At 43.0% G+C, this 13,537-nt stretch overlaps 1 protein-coding gene across 1 annotated transcript in view; it reads left to right on the top strand.

The window, feature by feature from the left end:
- LOC138521249 (neuritin-like) overlaps positions 1 to 13,537 on the top strand; it is a 55,817-nt gene that overhangs the window by 39,214 nt on the left and 3,066 nt on the right. The window contains exon 2 of the mRNA XM_069633947.1: positions 13,137 to 13,299. Within this exon, the coding sequence (XP_069490048.1) occupies positions 13,137 to 13,299 (163 nt within the window). The remainder of the gene's footprint in view (positions 1 to 13,136; positions 13,300 to 13,537) is intronic.

Below are 13,537 nucleotides of genomic sequence, written 5' to 3'. Positions count from 1 at the left end.
ATGGTTAACAAGGTGCTAACAACCCCTTTTCCCCTTCCCTCTGAGTGCTATTGTCAAGGGCCTGTCAGGGGATACACAGGGCTCCCATGTAGGTTTGAGGTGGCTATGCTGATATAAGGGGACAGGCAAGCGCATACAGCAGGAGGGTAAACAAGAAGGAGCATACAGCAATCTAATCTTTCCATGAGACTAACCTCTTCGCCCAAACTACAATCATGCGAATCCCTGTCTATCCCTGTCAAACTACCCACTGCCAATTCTCAAACTCTGAATATCCACCTAATATACAGACCCCCTGGCCCAATCAGCACTTTTAATGAAGACATCTCCACTCTACGGTTGGAGAATCTAAAAAATATGCCACAAACTCTATTGTTAGGAGATTTTAACTTCGGTTATAATGACACAAACGACCAACAGGCTACCTCGGTAGCTAACATCCTAAAAGAACTCAGCTTCACAATGAAAGTGAATGCACCAACTTATAACAAAGGGAGAATTATTGATTGGGTGGCAGATCACAATTGTAATGTTTCTATCATCTCCATTTGCCCCCAAATCTGGACTGACCATCACCTGATACCTTTCGCATTGGAAACTAAAAGACCTAAAAGATTACTGCAACATTTTGTATAGTGGGGCCAACAAACGCATCCTACATAGAATACAAATTCTACAAAATAATGCCTTGAGGGCAGCTCCTGGTATCTCCAAACGATCACATATCTCTCAGATAGGGCGCAATAACAATTGGCTGTCAACCCAAGACAAAATCTTACTGAAAGTGGCCTCCATTACACATAAAGCCCTGAATAATGCAGCTCCTCCCTATCTAACAGATAGATTTATAGACCCTCAAGAACCACCTGTGCCAATACACTCATTATTCCAAGATTCAAACTTACCAAGGCCGGAGGCACCAGCTTCCCCGTCCGGGCAGCCCAAGTATGGAACTCGCTGCCTCACACTATACGTGAAGAGAAATCCTACTTAAAATTCAGATCTAACTACATCAAACACCTGAAACAGTCAATCAACTAGCCAGTGCATCCTTCCCCTTACCACCCGCCTGACATTTCACTTGTATCTTGTACAATATCATGTATATAATTACTGCCACTACCTGTATATCTTATTTGTAATTATGTGTATTCATGTAACTGTGTAACCTAAGCTTCGTATATATCCTGTACTGCTGCACCCTCTTACCCTCAGGTCTGGTGCGCATTATAAGTAAATAAAACAAACAAACAAACAAACCTACTCCTCAGCCTATACAACTGGCCCTCCCTACACTAACTAGAAATAAGAAACATTTTACAGCAGACAATCTCCTTCCCCTTATCCTTCCTAATCTCAATTCACTCCCCGACAACACGGATCCTAATCTACTAGTCGAAGAATATAACAAGTCCATGACTACGGCTCTTGATAACATCGCCCTGTTAAAACTTAGAAATAGTAAACCTCAAAATCACCTTAACACTTGGTTCACCCCCCGATCTGAAAAAATTAAGGTTAGATAAAAGAAAATGCGAAAAAATGCATGGAAACTACATCCTACTGCAGAAAACAAAACAAACTTAATTAACATTTCAACCCAATACAAGAAGGCTATCCTTTTAGCAAAACAAGAAACCTACAATAATAGAATCGCGCAAGCCAACTCCAGCATGAAGGAGTTCTTCACAAAACTAAAAGAACTTGAAACCACTATCCTAGTACAAGACAGCTGTATCAAAGATAAATATTGGTGCTCTGACATTCAGCATGCATTAGTCAACAAAGTCACTAACCTCCAGAACAAAATAGCCCAAAAGAAAGCCTCACTAATACCTCCTACTCCATCTAACAAATCACCTCTACCCAAGACCAAACATCCCACTGAATTTAATTTTTCCAAAGTCACTATCAATGAAGTTGAGAAAATCATACTTGCACTTAAACTCTCTAACTGTAAGGGTGGCCAATGTCCAGCACAACTAATCAAGGATGCCGCTAGAGATCTAGCACCATTTATTACTAAACTCATCAATGCCTCCTTCATATCTGCTACCATACCCAGCAACCTCAACGAATCCTGGGTACTACCACTTCTAAAAAAACAAACATTAGACCCTAACATACCAACTAATTATAGACCCATCACCACAGTGCCATTCCTCTTGAAAATTCTAGACAAGGTAGTTTATACCCAAATTCAGAACTTCCTAGAACTCAACCAACTCCTAGGCTCTCACCAATCGGGCTTCCGGCCACAGCACGGCACAGAAACAGGACTAATTGATCTTAAGGCTCAAATAGACAATCTAAATGACAAAGGAATACTAGCACTACTTCTCCTCCTTGACCTCTCGGCTGCATTTGACTTGGTGGACCACAAAGTCCTATGCAACCACCTGGACTCAGCAGCTCACTTTTCTAATGAGGCCAGAGTATGGATACAGTCCTTCCTTAGTGATAGGACCATGAGGGCTTTGTCACCACCAGCAGCAGCAGACCCAATTCCCATTACGTTCGGTGTGCCCCAGGGATCATGTGTTTCTCTGTATAACATTTTCACCAAGCCCCTTTTTGATGATCTTGAGCTTCTGGGTATCACCTATCCTAACTATGCAGATGATACCCAGATCCTCCTAACACTTACTGGGGATTATGATAAGGATTTGGCCTTGGTTAATGGAATTTACAGTATCGTTCAGGCATGGATGGCTAATCACAGCCTCTGCCTAAACAATGACAAAACAGAGCTCATCATCCTGGGCACTGCATCTCACCTTACCAGACTTAGCCTTGAGTAATCATCTTTCATTATTGATGAGAATTCTATAAAAGTAGCCAAAGAAGTAAAAACCCCAGGCTTTTACCTAGATTCAACCCTAACATTTACCAAACTGGTAAACACTCTAGCCTCATCCACAGCATACACATGCAAATTAATTAGAGCCGGCAAACAATTCTTATCATCCGACAGTTGCATGATTCTGGCTAGCGCTTTGATTCTATACAGACTTGATTATTGCAATGCCTTATCCATTGGTGCCAACAAATACATTATTAATAAATTACAGGTACTCCAAAATAATGCCCTGCAAGCTGCCCAAAGTATCTAAAGGAAAAAACACATATCGGAAACAAGAAGGAAACATAAATGGCTATCTAAACACGAGAAATTCAATTAAAAATAGCCTCTCTCACCCATAAATGCCTTAACAATAAGGCAGCACGCTATCTGTTGGATAGAGTCTCTAGAAAAACCGCAATCAGATCCATGAGAGCTACCAATTCCAATTGTCTTCAAGTGCCACGCTTCAAATTATCCACCATTGGAGGCACTAGCTTCCCTGTCAAAGCAGCACAACTTTGGAACGGTTTATAGTCATAATGTCGAAAACATAATACCGAAAAACAAAAATGTCGAAAACAAAAATGTCGAAAACAAAAATGTCGAAATTATATATATATAATAGAAAAAGTCAAATAGTCGAAACAAAAATGTCGAAAAAAAAAGTCGAACGATAATACTAACATAGGGATGTGAGGTAATACTAATCGTCCATTTTTATGGGGGGGGTTACCCCCCCCAGCCCCCCGTTACCTCTACGCCGAGACTCTCCCACCACCCTCTCGACCACCAAACATAACCGTTTGCCAATCTGTAAATAAAGTACATTATGAATAACGAATACCCCATAGAATCAAGGGTCATAGGGGTTAAACCAATGTGTGACACCCACGAGTAAAGAACCTTGCCTAAACACCAAAGGGACAGATGACGGTTGTGGACAACTGTCATTAGCTGACAGAACCAGAGTCAGAGCGAAATAAGTATATTCGATTCGGCTACGTCAGGCAAACAATCAGGTAATATAAAAAAAAAATATGTGACTCGCTATTTAAATCGTAAAATATATTATTATTATTAGTGTATGGCAAAGATGGTAAATCATTTTTTTCCGTTACTTTAGATTGAACATGACAGAAAGGGTTGAATACATAACCTCACAAAAAGGCGGAAAACAGCTGATTTGGAACGGATACATTTATAATAAAGAATTGGATAAAAATGACCGCTCGTACTGGAAGTGCATCGAATATGGGCGGTCAAAATGTGCCGCACGAGTTATAGTTGCCTGTTCCAATACGAAAATAAAGGGAGAACACAACCATCTACCGGACAAAACAAAAATAGAAATAAAACAGACTCTCCAAGAGCTCAAAAGAAAGGCAATAGAAAACCCCGGTCAAGCAAGCGGTTTGGTCATATCGACGGTATGTGACACATTACCCACACACATATCTGCGCAGATGCCTAGCGAAAAAGATATGCAACGCACAGTAAATCGCAAAAAGCAGCAAAAAGAAAATCTACCACCAGCACCTACAACATACAATGAGATCACCATACCAGAAGTGTTTACAGTGACAGCTAAAGGAGAAAAGTTCCACCATTCCACCGTTGATGTACGAGACGAAAAAATGTTGATATTTTCTACTGAAACCAATTTAAAGCATCTGAGTGAAAGTGCCCAGTGGCAAGGTGTCGCAACTTTCAAAGCCTGCCCAAACCCTTTCCAACAATTATATTCGATACATGGAACAATAAATAACAAACTGATTCCACTTGTTTATGTTTTAATGCCCAAAAAAAATGAAGAAACCTACAGAATCATGTTAAACAAAATCAAGGACACTGTACCCAATTCTAAACCAAAAAACATAATCATGGATTTTGAATTAGCACAGATTAAGGCATTTTCTTCAATATACCCTGATTCTAGCATACAAGGCTGCTTCTTTCATTTTACTCAGTCGATATGGAAAAAACTACAAAAACTTGGACTAAGTAGTAAATACACAGAGGACAGCATATTTCAACATAACGTAAAAAAACTATTCGGATTAGCATTTGTAAAAGAAAATCAGGTTATAAATTTTTATGAACATTTGATTGACACTGACTATTTTAAAAATCATGAAGAAGAAAATGCAGACATGCTAGATTACATGGAAAATACATGGATTGGACAACTAACAAGAAATGGAACCAGAAGAAGACCAAAATACAATATAAACTTGTGGAATTGTTACGAGGCAACGTTGGAAGGACGACCTAGAACGAACAATTCACTTGAGGGATGGCACAGCCGTATTAACAAAACTTTCAACACAAGTAATCCCAATTTGTGGCATTTTTTGAAGGAATTAAATCATGAACAATCACATCAGGAATTTCGAATCTCTCAAGCAATTTCACTCGCAAACACAGAGGTAAAAAAGAAAAAATACAGAGACTATGAACAACGCCTTGAGCAAATAGTACGAAATTTTAATGAAAATGACAAAGACAACTACCTAGATTCAATAGCGTACAATTTAAAATGTTAAAAATACTCATGTTTTTTGCAAAATATCCACTCCACCATGACAATTCCAGGGAAAAACCGTAAAAATCACCACGCAGCAAAATCTAAGGAACCCAAAATCCAAAAAGTAACACATTGAAAAACACCATCCGAAGATAAATCCACGATTGAGATCCAAAACAGTGAAATCCGGGAAAGAAAAAAAAATAACGTCCCAGGAAAGTCCTTGCAAAAAAATCCATGATCCAACCAAAACATCCATCGAGTCCAGAAAAAAAAACTGCAGTGCATCCATTGAAAAGGGTAAAAAAAACTTGAAGATCCAAAAAAAATCCACAGGAACGCAGGGAGACCCGAACAGGATGAAAACGCAGCGAGAATGAACTTTAAAAATGGCGCCTACGTATACGTGGCGTAACGCAACCTTACGTAGCATGCTATTACCATATGTAAACAAATGTACAATCTCTCATTTCTTAAACAATAGCGCCATCTATTGACGAAAAAATATACTAAAAGTTTAACGTTACAGTTTGCAATTGTTTATTTATTTATTTATTTAAAATTGCAGTTTACAGTAAATATATATTTATTTAACTATTTGTTTTTAAGTAAAATATTACATAGTACATGCTATTTAAATGCTATTTATATTCAAAAAACTTAATAAACGATGTTTAGAAATAACAATAAAACACATTTAAACACTTACCTTGTATTAACTTCAATTCGAAAAATCGAAAAAAATTCGACATTTTAGTAATTCGACATTTTTGTTTTCGAATAAATATTTTCGACATTTTGTCTTTCGAAATTATTGCATTCGAAATTATGACTGGACACCCTTTGGAACTCCTTTCCACCCTCATTGAGAATGGACCAAACCTTCGCCACATTTAGGCAGAATCTGATCAAATGGCTCCTGGAGAAGAACTAAACCTGTCAAACTAGGTTCACAACTGTAAATAATCCCTCTGCTGTAAATACTCTACTAGCTAGCTCCCACATTTATATATATGCCCTTATCCCACTGCAGACATCCTCTATATTTCTTTCTCGTTGTATTTACCTCTATGTACTATGCCTTTCGAGTTTTGATGTGAAATCACTTTTTATGACCAGCTCTATCTGTTATGCTGCTCCTCACAACCATTGTAACTAAGTTGTTTGCCTCAAATTACTGTAACTAAACTGTATGCCTTCTTACCTCCTGTGCCCTTATACCTTTGGGTCTGGCGCACACAATAAATAAATAAACAAGCAAACAAGAAGGAAGAACAGAGAAGATAAATCAAAGCAACGAAACAGGAAGAAAGGGCAAGTGTCCATGGTGAACAAGAAGTGATAGGAACCATACACTGGACAAACAATGAGGAATTCTACTAGTGGTTTACAGACAGGTTGGACTAGAGACTACCCACAGATACAATGGAAGCTCAATGCCTCAGTGCAAGTTACTCTTACAGGCGCCACACTTTGCAAGCCCATGAAGTGGGCAGCAAGAGTGGCTTCCATATCTGTACCCTAAGGCACAAACAAGGAGTGTACTTACACGAGACAAGCCGGTATGGGTCCAGCCGGAACATACAGTGGATGCCTTCTGTGGGAACAGAATGCAACACACTGTTAAATTAAATACACTATAGACTACAAGTAAAACGAGACAAAGCACGGGCAGAGATTGCCCCCTAGGGTATAGGAGCCAATCTCTGTACAAAGGCGTACACAGAGGCACAGGTGCGAACACCATACAACACTTACCAGACACTAAGAGCCCCAAAAGGGAAACAAGATTTCAGAACAGGAAAGTAGGAACTAGGAATGCACTGTAGCACGGAACTGGTGCAAGGTAACAGAGGCGAATAACTAGCATAAGGCGAGAGGCAAAGAGCTGGTACAAGGTAACAAAGACAAGGCACTGGTATAAGATAACAGAGCCCAGTACAGGTACAAGGTAACTCGGCAGGGTACTGGTACAAGGTACATGAGCAGGATACAAACAGAAGCAAAATAAACAGAGACTGACTAAAGCTTGGTATAAAATAGACCTGAAAGCAAGGAAACAGCAGCGAAGGGAACAGAGGAGAGTGACAGGAAACAGCACAATTAACAGAGCCTTGACGCTGCAGGGACACAGTATAGTGGCTGGGGCTAGGCACTGCAGGAAATCAGGACAAGAAGCGGCGGTGCATTTCTGCAGGGTGCAGCACAAAGGCAAGTAGCAAACACACTGGCAGCAGGAAGAGAGTGCAGGACAGAGTAAGCTTAAGGATTAGAGTAAGGCAGAAGAGAAGCAGGGAAGAGTCGCAGGCAAAGCACAGGGCAGAAGTCAGCAAGGCAGAGATTCCAAACGGTTACAGTTGCACAAGGTTCAGAACGCAATGCAAGAACAAAGAAGCTTGAGGGTGTGGCAGCTTGTAAGCAGTGCTAGCAGGTGGAAAGCCAAATGGAGCTGCATGATTGGCTGAACACAAGCAGTCACAGGTGCGGTAAATGGAAATCTCTGGCATTGACTTTGGGAGAGGATTCAGTGCTGACAAACACCAGGAGTTTTTATATGGAAACAGAAGCACAATAATTGCAGTGGTATTTTCAATGTTGCAGTCCATTGAAAGAAGTCTGTTTGCTTCCAGTCACAGTGAAACCAGTGTGCATGCAGCTCAGATTCCAAAAGAGTTTTCGGATTGGGCTGCCGGGTTTTGCAGGCATCTTCCAGGCGCGTTATGGGAATTGTCCATGTTTTTTGGAATTCCGATTTATGGAAAGAAATGGTAAATAATGATTCAGGGTCTTCTCTGGAGATGGTAGACAACACCCGACAGGTCTGCAGACAGCGCCACCTGCAGGCAGAGACGTGACCGTGATATGAATGATATGCTTTACATTTGTATCATTAGTTCTGCTATGTGCTAGAGGTGTGGGGAATTACTGTGGCTACACATGTGTTGGCATTTTGGACTTTGATCATGATGACCATGTAGATGCATTTTACTCTTGTCTAAGGTTCCTTCCCCATTCCCCCTTCATCCCATATGTACTCGCAGGGAGCGAAATTAAGATTGGATAAGCAGGAGCTAAAAGCTTAACCCAAAGTACTTATTTGACCTAATAGTTATTCTGTGTGTAATTTAATTTTTTAAAGGTTTATATTTGTCAATATGCCTGTGTCGCGTATCATCTGGAGGTAACTCTTGGCACTAACTATACTTCACTGCCAGTTTACCTCCTCCTATGAACGAAGCCCAATTGCTCTGCCATAGCTACCACTTTCGAGAGTTTGCTATATCTTTGTGTTGAAAACACTTTCTTGACATTACTTAAGTTGATTTTACATCCCTCACCAGACTGCTGTCGAAAAAATCTCCCGAACAGTTAACATCGCGCCATGTAAGGGGAACTGCAGTAGGTTTTTGACCTGTGGGGAGAACCAGAGATGGTAGCTGTAACTCACGTGGGCATGACCTGTTACCCTTCTCCTGTTCTGACACGCATATGGCAGAAACATTTGGTAAAACAGGGTTACAGTGTGAAGAGGAATGTCCCCTTGGGCCAGGCCACAGACATGCCACTCAGAAGTGTAAGGGTAGCCCAACTTACAGAGGTATCCCTAATTATAAGGGTACCCCTAATCATGCTCACACCAGAGTAAAGTACACCACTCTAGGGAAGTAAGGCCAGGAGCCTATCTTGCAAGGATGACAAGTTTATTCTTTACAGAAATGAAGATGGGGGCAAAGAACTCTGCTCTCTGAACGTTCTCTTCTGTCCCTCAACCGTTCCTTTCTCCTCCCAAACTGATGCCAAGCAGCAGCTTTTATACTCATGGCTTGCTGCATTCTGTCACTGGATAAGGACATGGCTTCATCCCAAACCGTCCTGTTGCCATACAAGGGATGCTCCAGTCTTCCTTTCTTCATTGTCAGCTATCTCTGTCAGGCCATGCTACTTTACATATTGCTACCTTACATAGACACACACTGCAGCCTTGCAAACATTTACAAACCTTGAGGCCTAGCCCCAGGAAAAACGAAACATTTCTATAACTAATTTTCATTCATACTCCACTCGTTCTACTCATATTTTTATCTGGTCTTATAATCTCCTTAAAATCTTGTTTTCCATAATTCTGCACTGTATGCATTGAGCATGTTAAAATCCCCTTTTAGCATGCATGAGCTTTTGACAGACAGGCAGCTGGTCAGTGAAGTTGTGCTGCTAGGGCTGGCACGAACACCGCAAAGCCTTAGTCCAATTTTAGCACAGGCTGAATTCTTTCCGGGAAGGGAGGGGGAGTTTTTGACTCCTACCCTGCTTTGAGATTGTAGAACTGCATAGGATTTTACATATACAAATGTATTCAGCTAATGGTTATTTGCACCTTATATTGAAATAATAACTGCCTTCGTTTAGTGCCTGCCCATGTCTGTGTGTGTGATTATATTTGCATGAAAAAGCTTTCCCAGTGCCCCTCCTCCCCCCCTTGTTCCTTGTAGTGCCTAGAAGCAGTCAAAAGAAGTCTTGCCTAATTCTAAAGCGCTTGGGGGTACAGGAAGGCACTAGCTCCTTCTCATCAGAAGCTAAACCCACCTTGCCTCTTATTCTTTCCATCAAGGAAAGAGACTAAGCTCAAAGCACTCTAGATATGTGCTCAAGGAGAGGCAAGGTGATTTTCACACCTCCTTCACAGTGTATTATAAGTACCCTCTCTAAGTCTTTAAAGTAATCTGAAGGGGAGGCTGGTGGTGCCACGAAGTGACATAATTTAGACTGCATCTTGTGTTTTGTTTTTTGAGTTTAGGAAGTCCCATGTGGGATTAATTGTGGCACTAGGGCCTCATTAAAAGTGTGCCGGTCTGGTAACAGCAGTGCCGGTAAGCCTACCGGCACCGCTGTTACCGGGCCGGCAACTACGAGTCTGCCTGCCGGAGTTGCTGTGCCCGGCAGGTCTGTCCTGCTGGGCACAGCGACCACGGTAAGCAGACCGTAACGCAGGCACCAGCACCGTTATTTACAGTGCCGGTGCCTCCATGTTCCCCATTCCCATTGATTCCTATGGGAATGGGGAATTAAATTTACTGGCGCCTGACTTCCCAGAATGCCAGGGTCGTAATCCCCCGGTGATTCCGGCAAGCCAGGCGCCGGTAAATATTGCAAATCCGGGGCAACCTGCCGGTTTTACCAGCACGGTTATCACCGGACTTGTAATGAGGCCCAATGTCTTGGGTAGGCTAAACTGATCAAGATGGAGCTGGAAGCACTGAACTAGTGGCAGTTGGGCACTGTTCCCTACGAGCCATCTGTGTTGGAAAAGCAGCACATTTATACAGACTTGAAAATGTGCCCATTGGGACGAAACCTGCATACACTGTTTCTATATTTGAACTAAACACAATATAAACATTCAAGAAAGCTTGTGCTTCTTCTCTCTCTGAGGACTAGATGCAATTATGCGCCTTGAATGCATTGAATATGGCACATACTGACCATCCCTCTGCCCACGGAACTGGTGCCACCACGGAAGGAAATAACCAGCACTTACATACATAAAGTGGTCGCCAGAGCCCTACAGCCAGCCCATAGATGTAAACTGACTTATGTAGCCCCTGGTTTCTGGCCCTGGTCCAAAGCAAGCATATGTGCCTCCCCTACTGCAGAGCCGGAGCAGCCTCCACTTGAACCAACCACCCCCTGGACAGCTGGATAGGGAAGGGCGCTGCACCTGCACAATAAAATCGCTGTTACCAGGAGATGGGCTATGCCCTGTGTCCTTACCTTACTCCTTCATGAGACATAGGGCCTCATTACAACCCAGGCGGTGGACCATGGTGCTATTAGCACCATGGTCCATGCCGGAATCCGCCATGGTGAATGGCGGATTACCGCCCCATTCCAAGGTTGGCGGGGCGGTAATTCCCCATTCACCATGGCCCCTTCCCCATTCCCATTTTTGGCCGATAGGGCTCAATGGGAATGGGGAAGGCGCTAATTACGGCACCGTAAATTACGGTGCCGTAATTAGCTCCTAGGTCCCTTTGCGGGTTGGTTTTTTAACGCCTGCTAAAAGCAGGCGTTAAAGTGCAACCCGCAAAGAGACCTCGTAATCAGGCGTTAAGGGTTTAATGGCGCCGACACCTTTTACGGCGCTGTTAACCCCTTAACGCCTGGGTTGTAATGAGGCCCACAGACACCAAGGTGGATTATTTAGGGATGCCAAATGGGGACCTCTATTTATAAAAACACAAACATTTCTTATTAAACAGTCCTCCCTTTCTAATTACTAATGCCCATCCAGGTTCCCCCTGGCGTGGGTTCTTGTTAAAGGGATCTGGCCCACAGTCTAACCTTCCATAGAGGTGATGCAGGGCGACCCATAGGGAGGAACTGATCGATCAGACCTCTGAGCCACCCCTGTCACCACCCACTATAGAGGGAGGCCAGAGGATGGCCGCAGTGAGTGGTCCCATCCCCTAGGCGGTCTCTGGCAGGCCACCACTTTCCTTACCTGCCTCATGCCAGGAGACTAACTAGCGCCTTCTATACCATCCGCCCCTTATCTACTTAATTCAATGCAATATTTGTTCTCTTGTATAAATCTATGCTCTGTGTTTTCTTTATATTGCTTTTATGGATTTAATCCGAAATGAAGCACGTTTGATTAATTCTATATACATTCCTCTCATTACCCCCTACTCAAACATTAACCTAGTTTATACATGCGAATAACTGCAAAGATTCATACACTTTAATTATACACATAAATATACACTAACAGTAACAACAATAGCATATAAAACATTATTTTACACGTGGCTACAAGTCCCCCAGGGAGCCAACGGTTGTTTTTTCTCTCCTTTTTTCTTCACTCCCCTCTTCTCTCTTGTTATCCTTTTTTTGCAATGATTTATTTCTAGAATCTTCTCCCCTGCCCTGCCCAATACAAAGGGAAAGAGTGCTCTTTCCTGTGTTCTGCCCTCCTTAATTCATCCAACATTCCACCTGGCCCCACAGTGGGCTGGATGAGTAAGACCCAAGCACAACGCATACTATACACAAACACTGCACTCAATAAAGTATTTTTTTTTACAAACCCGGGTGTCTGTGTCTTTATTTCCTGATTCCCTTGCACATACTTGCAGGGGTTGCTAGCACTCCAATGGGTTTCCGGTCACTCCATTCAGGTGCACACGTGAAAACTAGCATCTAGTTATAGGCTCTGTTCTCCTCCCTGGTGTTTCCTTTTCCGGGGTTCCCCGCACGTGTACCTATGTACCCGCCTGTGTGCACACATGTGCATGCATGCTCTGGCTCAAAACTACATAACCTGGCAACATGGGCAGATCTGGGCCGTTGCAGTGTTTCTGCACGTGCTGATAGCACCAAAAGAACCCCTTTGTGGAGATACAGAAACACCTGGTGCGGGCGCAGGGGGACCTCACAGAAGCATCTGGGCAGAGTAGGCCTCAATCACTGGCCTGCAAACGGTCTGGAAGCTTTGTCTTACCACAGGTGCATGGAGTGTAATAGGGGCGCATGCTGTGTGGCAAACATACACACTATGTGGGAGGCGTGCATGTCATGAAGGGGGGTAAACCTAGAAAGTGGTGCAGTCAGTGGAGGGCTGGATGGGAATGCGATGGCAAGGAGGTGGGCACAATGAGAGAAGGAGAAAATGCCTAGGACATTTGTTCTGAGGTCCTGTTTTCATAGCCTTAATGTTTTGAACTGTTTTGAGGTTTGACACCCACCCTCTCTTCTTCTGCGCTTCTTCAGGGCTGCACTGCTCGCTAGTGGAACCGTCGTCGCCCGCAGTCTCCACCCGCTGTGAGAACATTTATCGGGGCTTCTCCCAGTGCCTTCTGGCTCTCAGCACAAGCATGAGCGTCTACACAGAACATGAACTCAACAGCACCCAACACCTGGACGACATCTGTGCGTAAGTGAAACTGCGGGGCATGGTCTGTGCTCATGTGTCATATATCGGGCATGGCCTACAGGAAGAGGAGCCTGGGCAGTTATCAGGCGGATTCCTACACCAGACATTGTTTAACAAGTGGGGCAATATCCATGTGCACAGTGAGGCCTACTCTGGGCGTGGTTTTCAACTGTGATGCAGTTTGTGCACAGAGTGAGGACTAACTGCTATTGACTTTCCACAGGACTAAGGCTAAACA

Source organism: Ambystoma mexicanum, chromosome 13 (genome assembly GCF_040938575.1).
Source record: "Ambystoma mexicanum isolate Mex_15411 chromosome 13, UKY_AmexF1_1, whole genome shotgun sequence".
Classification (NCBI taxonomy): Eukaryota; Metazoa; Chordata; class Amphibia; order Caudata; family Ambystomatidae; genus Ambystoma; species Ambystoma mexicanum.
The sequence above is the reverse complement of the archived record's forward strand: the minus strand, read 5'-3'. Positions and strand labels throughout refer to the sequence as shown.